The sequence below is a fragment of the Triplophysa rosa genome, linkage group LG3, assembly GCF_024868665.1.
Source record: "Triplophysa rosa linkage group LG3, Trosa_1v2, whole genome shotgun sequence".
Taxonomy (NCBI): domain Eukaryota; kingdom Metazoa; phylum Chordata; class Actinopteri; order Cypriniformes; family Nemacheilidae; genus Triplophysa; species Triplophysa rosa.
In genome coordinates, this window is record NC_079892.1 from 7,373,552 (window position 1) to 7,387,317 (window position 13,766).

Consider the following 13,766-nt stretch of genomic DNA (forward strand, 5'->3'; position numbering starts at 1 on the left):
GCAAAACGTATGCAACTGCAGTTGCTGTTATCAGTCCTTTTGGCGGTATTTACAGTGGAGTGCCTTCAAAATGGTTATCAAAACGCTGGTAAAATAGGCTTGTTCTTATTTTCTCATCCTCTGAATTATACTTGTCAATGCTGATTTTATTATCATTATCATTTAAAAAAAATGAATAATTTCAGAAGATGGTTAGAACAGAATTCTATTTTTAGCACGACAAAACTATTTTTCCTACAACAGCAAAGACAGCAACTGCAGCAGAAACATCCACATCAGCCCCCTCAACATCAGCTGCTCCCTATAAGTTATGTCAGCCCAGTGTTTTAAAGCATATTACCCACAATCAACTACAAGATCTATCTGTTTATACGTTGAATTTAATGAAAAGCGTGAAGGTAAAGTGAAATCGTTGTATAGCCATTTATAAATAAAAGTTATTAAAGTCAACCAACATCTGTAAGCATAAGAAACCCGGCGGTTCTTATCGCCCCCTACAGGTCGCGTTTCAAAATGCAGAAACGTATCAGCTCAGCTCGTCCCATGATGCACCGCGCCGTCAACGGCTTCAGTCATTCAAGCAGCTCAGTCCTGGTGTTGTGAGAGCGTCCGATCGGTTAGGCCATCTGGGCTCGGGTAACCTGCGTCCCGAACCGGACCGGACCCTGAACGGAGGGTTTTAATACACACCTTTTGCGACGAACTTTACCGTCCATGTTTCGGGACTCGCCGGTCGTTGACGGGAAGCGAGCGTTTGGGCGGCAGAAGCGGTGCTGTCAGCGGAGATACAACAGCAGAAATCCTTCAATATAGAGACTGCACGTATAATTCACCGACTGAGAGTTTAACTGTGGCATTATTAATAAGTCTAAAGCAACTTCATGGATTTAGAGACCGGAAGAAACGAACTGGGGGCAATGGGAGACTCGCTACAACCACAGACCCCCAGCCGACACGAGAAAAGTCTCGGGCTCCTCACCACCAAATTTGTGACTCTTCTTCAGGAAGCAAAGGACGGAGTCCTGGACCTTAAAGCTGTAAGCACGACATGAACTCCGCACGTGCATCACCACCACCATCATCATCAGCTTTATGCTTTCAGTATTGCACTCGCAGCCTGTTGCCAGTTCAGTTTTTATTACACGTGAAAAAACACGCAAAGTTAGGTTGTTTTATGCTAAAGCAGAGCCGAAAAGTTATAAAAGCTGTGTTTCTTCGCAACGGAGGAAGGGGGTTGCGTGCACGACCCCTATTTCAACTCCCCCGATTGCTATGCTCGTGCAAAGTAGTTCCTCGTCTTTTAAACCGGGCGAGCGAGCTAACAGGTTGCAATTGTAATGTCAACACCGTTGGCACGGCAAAACATCTCGTTTTTATGGCCGTGTTCGAGTAAAGAAACATATCCCATCCCGTCTGAAAAGTTAAACAAAAGCATTCAAAACAAGCACGTGCTCCCGAGTTTGTGCTCGGGGATGGTTTAGGCCAGACGCAAGCTTTTTGTGAGATGTGAATCTAATGCGTTGCTTTTCTGGGGTTAAAATTTAACATAACACGTCCTAAATCATTTATAAGGTGTTTTTGATTATTTAAACTTTAAAACAACCAAACATGACAGTACACGGTAGTTAATTTCGAATAAGCAACTTTACGTGAAATCGCATCAAGTTGCTTGTCCACTTTTCTGGCTGTATTTGTCTGGTTTTGTTAGTTTTAAGTCTTTGTACGTTATGCAAAACGCATGAAATGTAAAGCAGAATTTGTTGCGTTGTTAGCTAGTTACATCATGTATTGATGAGACAATGAGAAGAATCAACCATATTGATCTTCGCGGTTTGTGAATGTGTTTAAGGCTGCAGATACTTTGGCTGTGAGGCAGAAACGGCGCATTTACGACATCACTAATGTTTTGGAAGGTATTGGACTTATTGAGAAGAAATCCAAAAACAGCATCCAGTGGAAGTAAGACACGCCTCTTTAAATAATTTGTGGAATTGCATGCTTTATTGCCTGTATTTTGTTAATTAAAAAGTACTTTTAATAATGCGAACAAGTTGAAGTTTTTAAAGTAGCACTACTGTTGATAAGAAAATAGTTGCTGCTAAGTTATTTAAGGCTAGGATTGATGAATGATACTAAGTCATGGGACAGTTTCAATATTTGTCATTCAGTATTCGTGCTTTGACCTGTCAGATGAAGACCAATATGACTCACATTTTATAGTTATGACGCAACAAGTGCCAACGAGTTCAACTTGGTTTATGTTAAGAAATAGAACTTAAATAGAATTGTATATAATTGCTCTTCTGAAACATCTTTTTAATGGCTGCTCTGCTGATAGCCATGATAAGCTGTTTTGAATGTCAGTAAGTTTGTTTCTATTTTTGTGTGTGTGTGTCAGGGGTGTTGGTCCCGGTTGCAATACGCGAGAAATTGCAGACAAGCTAATAGATCTCAAATTGGAATTGGAGGATCTTGACCGGAGGGAGCATGAACTGGACCAGCAGAGAGTTTGGGTTCAACAGAGCATCAAAAATGTGACGGACGACTCTCTGAATAGCCCATATCCTTCCAGTTACTACAAAGTTCTAAACCCTAACCTCTTTTATAACCTCATAATAGCTTAGTTTAAGTGTCTGTCAAATGTGTAAATCCCTATTCATGTTTAGACATCTAGGTTGTTTGTTCTGGAATCTCTTTAAATAATCTTTTTAAGATGTTTAAGTGTTTGTTTGCATTATGTCCTTAACCTGACACACTCTGGCGTTTGTTACACATCAAGACCTCTGCAATTGCTTCAAAGGTTGGTTTACACATCCGGAACTCAACACAGCTGTTATGTCACTACAACATTAAATGTTAATAGTGGTGCAGACATGTAATAGGTCAGAATCAAAGTCTTTGACATGGACGCATCAGAAAAAGTAAAGTTACGTAGGTTTAATGTTATTAAAAGCAACTGCTGGCTGATGACATCAGTGTCACAGGAAAATGTCTTCTTGAAAGACTGTTCAAATTCAGTATTACATTGATCACTGCTTAACTACATCTTTTTTTAATACAGCTGTCATTTTATATAAATGATGGTCCCTAAATATTATTGTAAAGACACACCAATCAAAGGAACTTTGTAAAATTGATTAATTTAAAATATTAAAATTTGTTGTAATTTGTGGTGCCTCTCTAAATCGTATCTTTCTAAATACTTGTATCTCCACTAGGTGACACTCTCCTTGCTATCAGAGCTCCCTCAGGAACACAGCTAGAAGTTCCAGTGCCTGAATCTGTAAGTTCATTTGCATGTCTCTCGCAAAATATTAATATGGTACATATATTAAAAAAAAAAGAGTATTGCCATGCTGCATGCTAAAAAAAAAAAACATTTTCATTTCAGCATGTGAATGGACAGAAGAAATATCAGATTCATCTGAAGAGTTCTGGAGGCCCTATCGAGGTCCTCCTGGTGAATAAAGACCCCTCTAGCTCCTCCCCGTTGGTGCTGCCGGTCCCCCCGCCAGACGACATGCTTCAAAGCCTCTCCACCCCAGCTTCAGCTACCTCTGCTACTGATGCCTCCACCAAACCAGCAGCCAACAGCACGGCATCCCCCGCATCCACATGTCAGAGTCCCTCCACCACCGTCCCTCCAAGCACAACCACAACCACTGCCTCTACTGCTGCTGCAGCCACAGGTTAGATGCCAACCAAATCTTTTTGAAATATGATGTCAGAAAATGTTGGAAGTTTGTGGCGGTTGAGAAATTTTATGGTTTCTGACTTTCTTTCTTTTTTACTTCAGAAATCAATGTAGACATTTCAAGCACCTCCACTTCAGATGCAACGGCCAATCAGACTTCTTCAGTGGACACCCAGCAGCTACAGTCATCTGCCTCATTGGACAGCAGCTCTTCACTTCCTGATTCCTCCACTCTATTTGAACCAATCAAAACCGACGCTTCAGATTGTAAGTGTGCAGTAAATTCTTAATCGCAAGTTATTATTAAATTATATTCTAGAAGCCAACGCACTTCAATTGCAAGCTGATAAACTTATTTTCTCTTTTTCTTAGTGCTGGACTTTCCCAAAGAGCTTTCAGAAATGTTTGATCCTAAAGGTGACAATCTGTTTGCTTAACATGTGTACTCTGTAGCAAACAAACTTGACATGGTGCCAATATCCTCAAACCAACTAATTTCGGGATTTTACGTAATAGTAGAACGTATTGCTTATATTTTTTATTTCCTTCTTCCTCTATAGAAATCATGAGTACAGATTTGCTCGAAGAGCTGATGTCATCAGAAGGTAAAGGCAATCACGAATCAGGAAACCTGTATTTAATCTATTACTAAACATGAAATAGTACTTTTTGAATCTGTTGACATTTAAGTTTGTAACACAAATGTAATGTATCATATTAATTATGTTTGTATTATAATGTAACCAATAAAATTAGTTTCACTATCAAACTAAATTATGACCCGTTTTAGAAACTGCGTTTGGTTGGTTTCTGCAAATTCTTAGTGACATCATGGGTGTGATGTAAAGCAGAAAAGATGAACATTATTATTTATAACATTGCATGTGGTTATAAAGTAACATTGGTACAATACATCTCCTCTCTCTTCCTCATAGTTTTCTCTCCGCTACTTCGTCTGTCTCCACCTCCGGGTGATCATGACTACATCTATAACCTGGATGAGACCGAGGGCCTCTGTGACCTTTTTGACGTTCCCATTGCCAACCTTTGACCTCCGAAAACACCACGTTAAGAGTAGTGTACCTAAGAACTTTTCAACCCTTTTCAAGGGAGGAAAAGAAAAGCGTGACTCTGTGTCAGATACATATGTATGATAAGCTGATTCTGTGTGTATATATAGGTTTTTTATATATGTATATTTACTCCTCACCCAAAGCGGGCGACTGAAAAGAAGCTTTCCTTGCTAAATTCATCTGCCGTATGAAGCTTTATTGGTTTCCCCTTCAGTCATCTGATGAAGATATCAGACATCGAAATGAAATCTTTGCTTATCTATTGGACAGGTCATTGTTTTATACAATTTTTGTATAGACACAAAGGAGGATTTCATGGTTATTACAAAAATAGACTAAACTCACCAGCCAAGGTTAGCGGTTCAAAGAAAACCAGCTAGTCTTAACCAGCTTTTTTGTCTTCCTGTTTGAAAGTAGTACATTATCTTTGAACACACAAGTCTTTTGTCAGGCTGTGGCAAATTTACTGATATCGCATACTGATTATTGTAGAAAGCATATTTTTGTGTTTGCATCTATCATGATTATGCTTTTGAACAAGCATGCCTCTACGTCTGGAGTTTAAAGAGTTAAGCCAATTTGCAACAGCTTCCTGTCATTTTACAGCAAATGACTCGGGTCACTCGGGTGCAGCCAGTGGAAGTAATTATACACTAATAACTAAAAAGACAGTGTGTGTAGTTGAACGATTGTAGGGTCAGTTGTGTTGCAGAGTTGCCAATTGTGTGAAACCTTTACAGCCTGGTGCTATATAGCATAATATATTTATCTTAGCATCAAGCTCTTAAGAACAAGTGAAGGAACATACTTGTGTGTTGGGTATACCATTCCTACTTTATTTGTACTCATCATCAGGTGTGTTGAAACGTTAATCCCGTGTGACTCACAATATAGCTAGTTTACAGTCTTTGTAATGCATTTAACAACGAATACCCTGTTTTCTCGGCATGTGCTACAATTTGTTTTAGAGTTGCCTATGAATTTACGCTGTGGAGAGGTCATGTCTTAAGCCCTGTACAAATGTTAAATTGGATGCCAATTATTGATATTTTTGTATTTTGAAATGTAGTCTCTCCGTGTTTTTCAGATCATCCAGTACATGTCTGTCCTAATCTCAACCCGTTTCTGTATGTGTGTAGATATACTTTTGAAAGTATTCAGGATGTTTGTATATGAGAATAACTAAAAAGGGTCTAAAAGAGTGTGTGGGGAGGGCATAAAAAGCAGTCACAATGTATTTGAGTAACATTTGCTTAGTAGAATGTCGTTCTGTTGACTATACCAGTTGACCCAACTGATTGGGAACAGATTGTCATTTTTTGTTTTCTTGTTACTGCTAAACTGCAAAGCATTTTTCATTTATTTTTGTACTCGATAGATCTCAAACCGATCTGGTTTCAGTAATGGAATAGTCTGTATTTGCTTTATTACCCATTTCCACATTGCACTTTAAAACAGGTAATTTCCAACCCTATGAGTTTTAGTAGGCAGAGTGTATTAATTTTACAATATCCAGGGAATTGTAGCAGGTTTTAAATAATCACTGTGTGTGTTATTGCAAAGCAACAAAATCATTGTTCACAACCGGAATAACCATCCCCATGAAATAAAGTGTTTCTACTCGTGATGTTCTTGAGTTATTTTATGGTTTTAAGGAGTTGTTCTTTCTTCGATGGCTCTAGGCTTCTTTGTGTTGTACTGTTTTTCCTTCACCCACTTCTTTAGGACTTGGTCATGTCTGCTTCTAGGTATTCGAGTCATATCCTGCAGATTCAGACTTATCTGATTGAGTTTTGCATTAATAGTTATTGTAGCTTACTAGTTCATTTTGGGCTGGTAACAAATAGGTTAAATGTTGGCCTAGAACCCCGCAAATGATCATACATTTATCACTTTTTTGACTTTGTTTTATTCACTTTTGTGATAAAAAATTGATATATGTCTAATAAATAATGACAAAGAAATGTATTACCTTAATCAAACAGATGACCAAAGTGGTTACCCTCAAGTTATAAAGGAGTAAAGGTATTTCATGAAATTATCACCATTTTTTGCATTCCTTATAGGGATAGTTCACCCAAAAAAGGAAAATTCTGTCATAAATTACTTAACCTCAAGTTGTTCCGAACCTGTATAAATTTCTTTGTTCTGTAGGACACAAAGAACGATATTTGGAAGAATGGTAGCAACTGAGATTTCTGGGGCACCATTAACTACCATTAAATTGGTTGTCAAAGGTGCCCCAGAATTGTTTCTTTTCTTAAATTCTTCAAACTATGTTTGACAAAACAAAAAATATATACAATAATTCTTTCTACTATGGTTGTCTAGGGTGCCCCAGAAATCTCAGTTGCTAACATTCTTCCAAATATCTTTCTCTGTGTTCAACTAAACAAAGAAATTGATAAAGGTTTGGAACAACTTGAGGGTGAGTAATTCATGACAGAACTTTAATTTTTGGGCGAACTATCCCTTTAATACGAGGGCTTTAAGTTACTAAATTAATGAACTAAATCAAATGTATGCGATTTATGTATAGCTTCTATCATTTTTAATAACTAGAATACATTTGATAAAACTAGTATAAAGACCATTTCTTTTAATTGAATCCCTTAAATTAATTACAATTGTATTAGATATCGATTTTTCCAATTTTCAAAGTCCATTTCAGATTCAGTCCAGATTCACACATTTTGTCATTCATCAATGTTTAAGAAACATATTTACGACACTTACAGTTAATGTATGAGGTAAAGTTTCGAGACCCTCTTCCCCCTCTCAAGAAAAATTCCAAGTTTTAGGAGTTTCGGGTCTTCACTCCCTCCTCCAGGGGGCGGGAAGGACATTATTCAACCCGGAACTGTGAACGCGATCAATTAGAAGTCAGAAAACTTTGAACGCAATGTAACATTTGAGTGTGTGAATAGAGCTTTGCGATACACCGCCGCGTTTCCCGGCGAACGAACATCTAATGTTTATCCCCTCCGCTGATCCGAGAGTGTGATTTTCCTCCCGCTTTCAACAGGTAAGACACAAAGAAACAAAATCACTTTCGAAACTTTTTGGCTACTTATTGACTGTTAAATCCTTAACGGAACAGATTCAACAAGCAAATGTAAAATGCATGCAATCTTTTCGTGTTGTTTAAAACCGCGTATGTTTGCTGAGAGGAAGTTTAGTTGAGAATGAAAAACGGTGGATGTGAAAGTTGAACTCGTTTTTCTGCTTTGGTTAGCGTTTAGTAGCGTTACTGTGTGCAGATAAATCTTATAATGTTAAATGACTGTACCGTAAAGTTTTGTATTAAAAACGTGTTTCTCTATCGTAAGCCTGGATAATGGATGTAAAAATCTTAAAGCACGTGATTTAAAATCTGTCCTTAACTCTGGATTTACCTGGATGATTGAGAATGCATAGAAACTTGGCAGAAAAAGGGTGTGTAATCTTTGATTCTGGTCTGTCAGAGGGTGGCACCGCTGAAATTCCAGGCAAACTTTTTCCTTCATGCACTCCCACAGTAGATCAGACTGTATCAGACACATGCACAGGGTTCAAAGGGCAAAGACCTGTTCGGATTTCTGTCATTAGACCCAACAGCATTGGGTAAAACTGTCCCTACGTTTGATCTTAGTATGCAATTTCTTTCTATCTTTATGTTTCCATCTCTCAGCCCCCAAAAAGTAGAACAGAGGGAGGGCCGTACTGTCACAAATTCTCTCGGAGCGTGCTAAGGCATGCTGGGAATGGAGCCCGAGAAACAAAAACATTCAGTCTGTGTCAGCAACTCTCACCCGAAGAGAAATGTCTTGCGTGTTTCCACCTATAGTTGCAAAAACTCGCACAAAAAGATCCTTAATATGTTTCATCATCTGGTTTACATCAGGAGGGTCTCATACAATGAAAAGGAATTTTCTGGTTTCTGGAATTTAAAGGTTTTTTCTGTTTTCAGAGCCATGATAACATTTTTAGTTCTTCTGATCTGATTGCTTTTTGTTATCCAAGTTCACCTCCAAAGCACAACATTCTCTTCCTATGGGAAGCCCGCTTGAAGATGGTACAATATGGTCCGCACATATGGAAGTACTTAAGTCTGTTAAACAATTCGGCAGAGGCTCTTATTAATAAAGCGACTACTTGTGTAGAAGTAGTTTCAGCCTCAGATGGCACACTCGCAGACCGCCCACCGTTTGATGCGTATTGCACATAAATGACATGAGCTGTCGGAAAATACCATTTCCAAGCTAATTGGCTGGCTTCCTACACAAAAGTCTGCACACATTTATCACCTTTTCCAACGTTTTTTGGTTTGAGGGACTGGCATGTCATTATTTAAGTGCGTTTATTTGTGTTATTGTGTCATACATGTCAGACTAAGACAGTCTGATAAAACAGAAATGCAAGCAGAAATTACAACGTTGTGCTGGTTAGGATGCAAACTAGGTAAAGTGTTTTCTCCCATGACGTAAAGTTGATGTGCTTTTTTATGTTCTCTCTCTCTCTCTCTCTCTCACACCAAAAAGTAGAGACACGCAAGTTCTCCTTTAAAAGAGGAACATAGGGAAACTGTGAAAAAGTAGAGTTCACGGCACATTCTCTGTCCTAGCTCAGTACATTGCATGTGTCGTTTGTGTGTTGTTCGATCTGTATCGAACTAACAAACCAAACTAATATTGGTAAAGTTTCTCATCACACTTTAACAAAATGCAGTGTGTGTTTGTTTCAAATATTAGTTTTCTTTATCGATATCTGCTGTATGTTATTCTCATCTTTCCATCTCAGGGTTGTAGACATTCGACTTTCAAAATGCCACAGCAAAAGGACATCGTGAAGATCGCCATTCAGATGCCGGGCGCGTACCCGCAGCTCATTCAGCTAGACCAGGTGAGCCATCGTGCCAATGCTGTTACCATAAAGAGGATGTTAACTAGTGCTCACGCAAAAACCTGAAACTTGACTTTCAGCATTGAGGAATAAAAACTATGGAGTCGTTTTTATTCAGTAGCACCCTGAATAAGGTTTGTCATACAGAGATAATTTGGCAAAGGAGTGAAACGTTTATATGAAATGAAGCTTTTGATTGTAATAAAATCCAATTGCAAGATAGGTCATCTTGCTAAAAAGCAAGGTATATTTGTGGAAATAGTTGACAAGGCTTTTTTTAGCAGTTTAGTAGTGTAATATGTTGAATTTAAGTGGTTTTCTCAAGGGGCTTTGTTTCAGTACCCAGATTTTATGTTGGAGCTCAAGTGATGACTTAAAATATATATCGCTGCTGTCCTTCTGAAACCTCTATATTTTGTGTATACTTACGATATTTATTCGTTTAAAAACTACAGTGTTTTTTCCATTTCCTGAAAAACAAAGAATTTGGACATATGAGGTTTCAGATGGAGAGCTGCCATATTGTATTCAGTGCATTCTTAAAGTGATAGTTCACCCCAAAATGGAAATTCTCTCATCATTTACTCACTCTCTTGTCATTTCAAACCTTTATGACTTTCTTTCTTCTGAAGAACACAAAAGAAGATATTTTGAAGAAGGCTGGTAACCGAACAGCACTGGACCCCATTCACTTCTAATGTATGGACACAAATCCAATGCAAGTGAATGGGGTCCTGTTAGCAACATTTTTCAAAATATCTTCTTTTGTGTTCTGTGGAAGAAAGAAAGTCATACAGATTTGAAATGACAAAAGGGTGAGTAAATGGTGACAGAATTTTGATTTTTGGATGAACTATCACTTTAAGTCAGTCTGAGTGTTTTTGTTTGTGCATTGTTGTTTATAGATTTTGAGAATTTTGGCACTCTTTCTTTCCTTCTTGGGGCCATAATGAAATCATGATTTACTGAAAGTCTGATTTACTCCTGTGGAAGATTTTTGGTTTTTGGGGTTTCACAATGTGTTTTTAGTCATTTAATCTAAAGCAGTAATATACGGGGTTTTTTTGTCGAAAAATATCATTATCGCATTATTGTTTTACAAACAGTTCTTATTTCTTATTAGTTAAGCAAAAACACAAAATACGTAATAAAAAGATAAGTAAACTGCAAAAATCTAAATTATAAATGTTAAATAGTCTTTGACAGCCACTTCACACAATCAAAAGAAAGCTTCCAAAATGATTTACATGTCATTGAATTGCCTATTAGAAATGCATCACAAAGTCTGTTACAAACCATAGAACTGATTCTATGCAACAGTTCACACAAAAATAAAAATTCTTTCATCATTTACTCAACTCAACTCAACTTTATTTATATAGCGCTTTTACAATTTTCATTGTTACAAAGCAGCTGTACATGAGACATATTGACTATAAGCAAAATAATTAAAGTTGTACCTGCAAAAACAAGAAAAGGTTGAAAACACAGAAGACAGACATACCCACATACAAAACACTCCACACACACAATATGCACACGTACTAACACACATAGACATAGAGACACACACGGATGCGCACACACACACACACAACACACACACGTACGTACACAGACAAGTACGCACACACACACACACACGCTCAGTGAGAGCACACATTTAGGATAAAGGAGAGGTTTACTCACCCTAACACCGTGCGACAGGCGTGACGCAACATGCGACATGACAACCTGCTTGTTCTCAATAGGTTTGTCGCGTTGCGCCGCATCCAGTGTGGACAAAATTTAAAATTATAATGTGTTCTAATGCGTTTCTTTTGTCGTGTCGTGTCGTGTCGCGTCGCGTCCGGTGTAGACACGGTGTTATGTCATTCCAAACCTGTGCGAGTTTCTTTTTTCTGCAGAACACTAAAGAACATATTTTGAAGAATGTTGGTAACCAAACAACATCGACCCCCATTGACTTCCATTGTATGGACACAAAACCACTGAGACATTTCTCAAAATATCTAATTTTGTGTGTGTCAGAACAAAGAGTCATTATTTTATAAACCCCAACAAACCTTTTAGTTACCAGATACAAAGCATCTTTTAATTGAAAGTGATTGGTCCTCATGATCAAGGGGTTTTGAATCTTACAAGTCGAAACCAATTAGTTCATTCTCAGTTGTTTTGAATGAGCCATTATCCACTCGAAACAAAAGCGAGGACCAGTCCTGATCATATTAATTATCCTCAGAGGTTCAGATCCCATTGTAGTCTTCATAGGATTTGTTATTGTTAGTGCTGTCTTGAGGGTCAGCCATTGTCAAAACTCTCTTCTCCGAGAGATAACTGGGTTGAAATCTAAATGAATCTGCCGTGTGACTGTGATTGCTACTTAAGGATTATAAAGAACCTCAAACTCCGTTCGTGACCTTCCCTTCTACACTTACTCGCCGTAATGAACGCTTCCACATGGCTCGCCAGCCATAAACCCACAAATTATAGGCCACTGATTGGTCAACCACAGAACACCAAAATTTCTGACTGGTGTGCCGCGGTGTGCGCAACGGCCACCACAAATTATGAGATATTTCGGACGCTGAAATGGGAGAAGCTCCTCTTGTTTTTTCCCCTTGTTTTGCTTTGTTAAAATGGTTTAGGACAAATCAAATCTTCGCAATGTTTTTGGGTGCGTTTGATATTAAATTTAGCGGTTTGCTAGCTGGTCGGCAATAGTTAACGCATTTTCTTTCATTATTTTCAGAAAAAGCCCCTTACTGCAGTTATAAAAGAGGTTTGCGACAAGTAAGTCTGTGTTTTTGACTACAGTTCATGGCTGTAACATAAATCATGTTTCTATGATGTAACATATCTGTTTTTTTTTAATGGATGTTGTGTTATTTTTGAAGGTGGAGTCTTTCAGATCCTGAAAACCACGCTCTCCAGTATGCAGATGGAGTCCAGACCTACATCACAGAGTCTGTGAGTCATTTCCACCTTTTTGAGTCTTTTGTGTGCTTGTTTACTGTGTGTTTTTAGGGACTTAACACTAATCTCACAACAGATGCCAATAATGCCACTCGTTCGGGTGTAGTGCACTTATCTGCCTGTGCTATATTCAGTTGTTGACCTTGGGTGGAGTCAGGCACGGGCTTCATGCTGTGGCTGTTTGTTTTGCTTTGTATCATGGTCTGTTTCTGTTGTCTGTCTGTATGCTGGGGACCGTGGATGTCATGTGATCATGTTTTGATGTACTTTTATTTATCTGTATCTGTGGATGTTTATATAAAGCGAGTGGGTTGAGACTGAATTCCCAGACATGTACAGGCAGAATGTTTGAATTACGGTTCTGCACGCATCTTAAGAAGCCTTAGGCTGTACTCCAAATGGGGTTTTGTACACCCTAAGCAGGGCTCTTGAAGTGCTGATGTCATCAGTCATGATTAGTGGCTGTGTTTTAAACCACTCTATCCCTAAGCCTAAAAGTTTGGAATGAACTGTTTACTTAAATTATATGAAATACTAATATAATATTGTTTACAACAATGACATGACTTGGGTGTGTCCTTTGTTTCTTACTTAGATACATGTTTGTTAGTTTCTTTCTTTTTTCTTTACAAGTCTTTCTTGCTTGCTTGCTTGCTTTCTTAGTTATTTTCTTGTTTGTTTCTTTCTTGGTCTTTCTTTCTTTCTTTTTTCTTTCTTTCCTTTTTAGTTAGTTAGTTAGTTAGTTAGATACTTGGTTCTTTCTTTCTTTCTTTTTCTTTCTTTCTTTCTTTCTTTCTTTCTTTCTTTCTTTCTTTCTTTCTTTCTTTCTTTCTTGCTTTCTTGCTTTCTTGCTTTCTTAGTTATTTTCTTGTTTGTTTCTTTCTTGGTCTTTCTTTCTTTTTTCTTTCTTTCCTTTTTAGTTAGTTAGTTAGTTCGATACTTGGTTCTTTCTTTCTTTCTTTCTTTTTCTTTCTTTCTTTCTTTCTTTCTTTCTTTCTTGCTTGCTTTCTTAGTTATTTTCTTGTTTCTTTCTTTCTTGGTCTTTCTTTCTTTTTTCTTTCTTTCCTTTTTAGTTAGTTAGTTAGATACTTGGTTCTTTCTTTCTTTCTTTCTTTCTTTCTTTCTTTCTTTCTTTCTTTCTT

General features: G+C 37.8%; 2 protein-coding genes across 2 annotated transcripts in view; both read left to right on the forward strand.

Annotated features, from left to right (window-relative positions):
- Positions 1-66: 66 nt before the first annotated feature.
- Positions 67-6,422, forward strand: e2f4 (E2F transcription factor 4). Its single transcript, XM_057329609.1, has 10 exons — positions 67-1,037; positions 1,850-1,959; positions 2,399-2,560; positions 2,757-2,800; positions 3,219-3,283; positions 3,392-3,689; positions 3,797-3,961; positions 4,067-4,111; positions 4,255-4,299; positions 4,630-6,422. Exons 1-10 carry the CDS (start codon positions 882-884, stop codon positions 4,743-4,745), a joined length of 1,206 nt encoding a protein of 401 aa, XP_057185592.1. The 5' UTR covers positions 67-881; the 3' UTR covers positions 4,746-6,422.
- A 1,198-nt stretch (positions 6,423-7,620) lies between these two features.
- Positions 7,621-13,766, forward strand: part of elmo3 (engulfment and cell motility 3) — a 22,147-nt gene continuing 16,001 nt past the window's right edge. Inside the window, exons 1-4 of the mRNA XM_057329600.1 lie at positions 7,621-7,792; positions 9,547-9,648; positions 12,401-12,441; positions 12,546-12,618. Coding sequence (XP_057185583.1) covers positions 9,571-9,648; positions 12,401-12,441; positions 12,546-12,618 — 192 coding nt within the window. The 5' untranslated portion in view covers positions 7,621-7,792; positions 9,547-9,570. The remainder of the gene's footprint in view (positions 7,793-9,546; positions 9,649-12,400; positions 12,442-12,545; positions 12,619-13,766) is intronic.

What these genes read in the sequence shown, in the direction of transcription:
- e2f4 (XM_057329609.1), top strand. Translation starts at nt 882, where the DNA reads ATGGATTTAGAGACCGGAAGAAACGAACTGGGGGCAATGGGAGACTCG. An exon ending in GAGTCCTGGACCTTAAAGCT is followed by an intron (nt 1,038 to 1,849) that starts GTAAGCACGACA and finishes AATGTGTTTAAG; the next exon opens with GCTGCAGATACTTTGGCTGT. An exon ending in GACGACTCTCTGAATAGCCC is followed by an intron (nt 2,561 to 2,756) that starts ATATCCTTCCAG and finishes AACCTGACACAC; the next exon opens with TCTGGCGTTTGTTACACATC.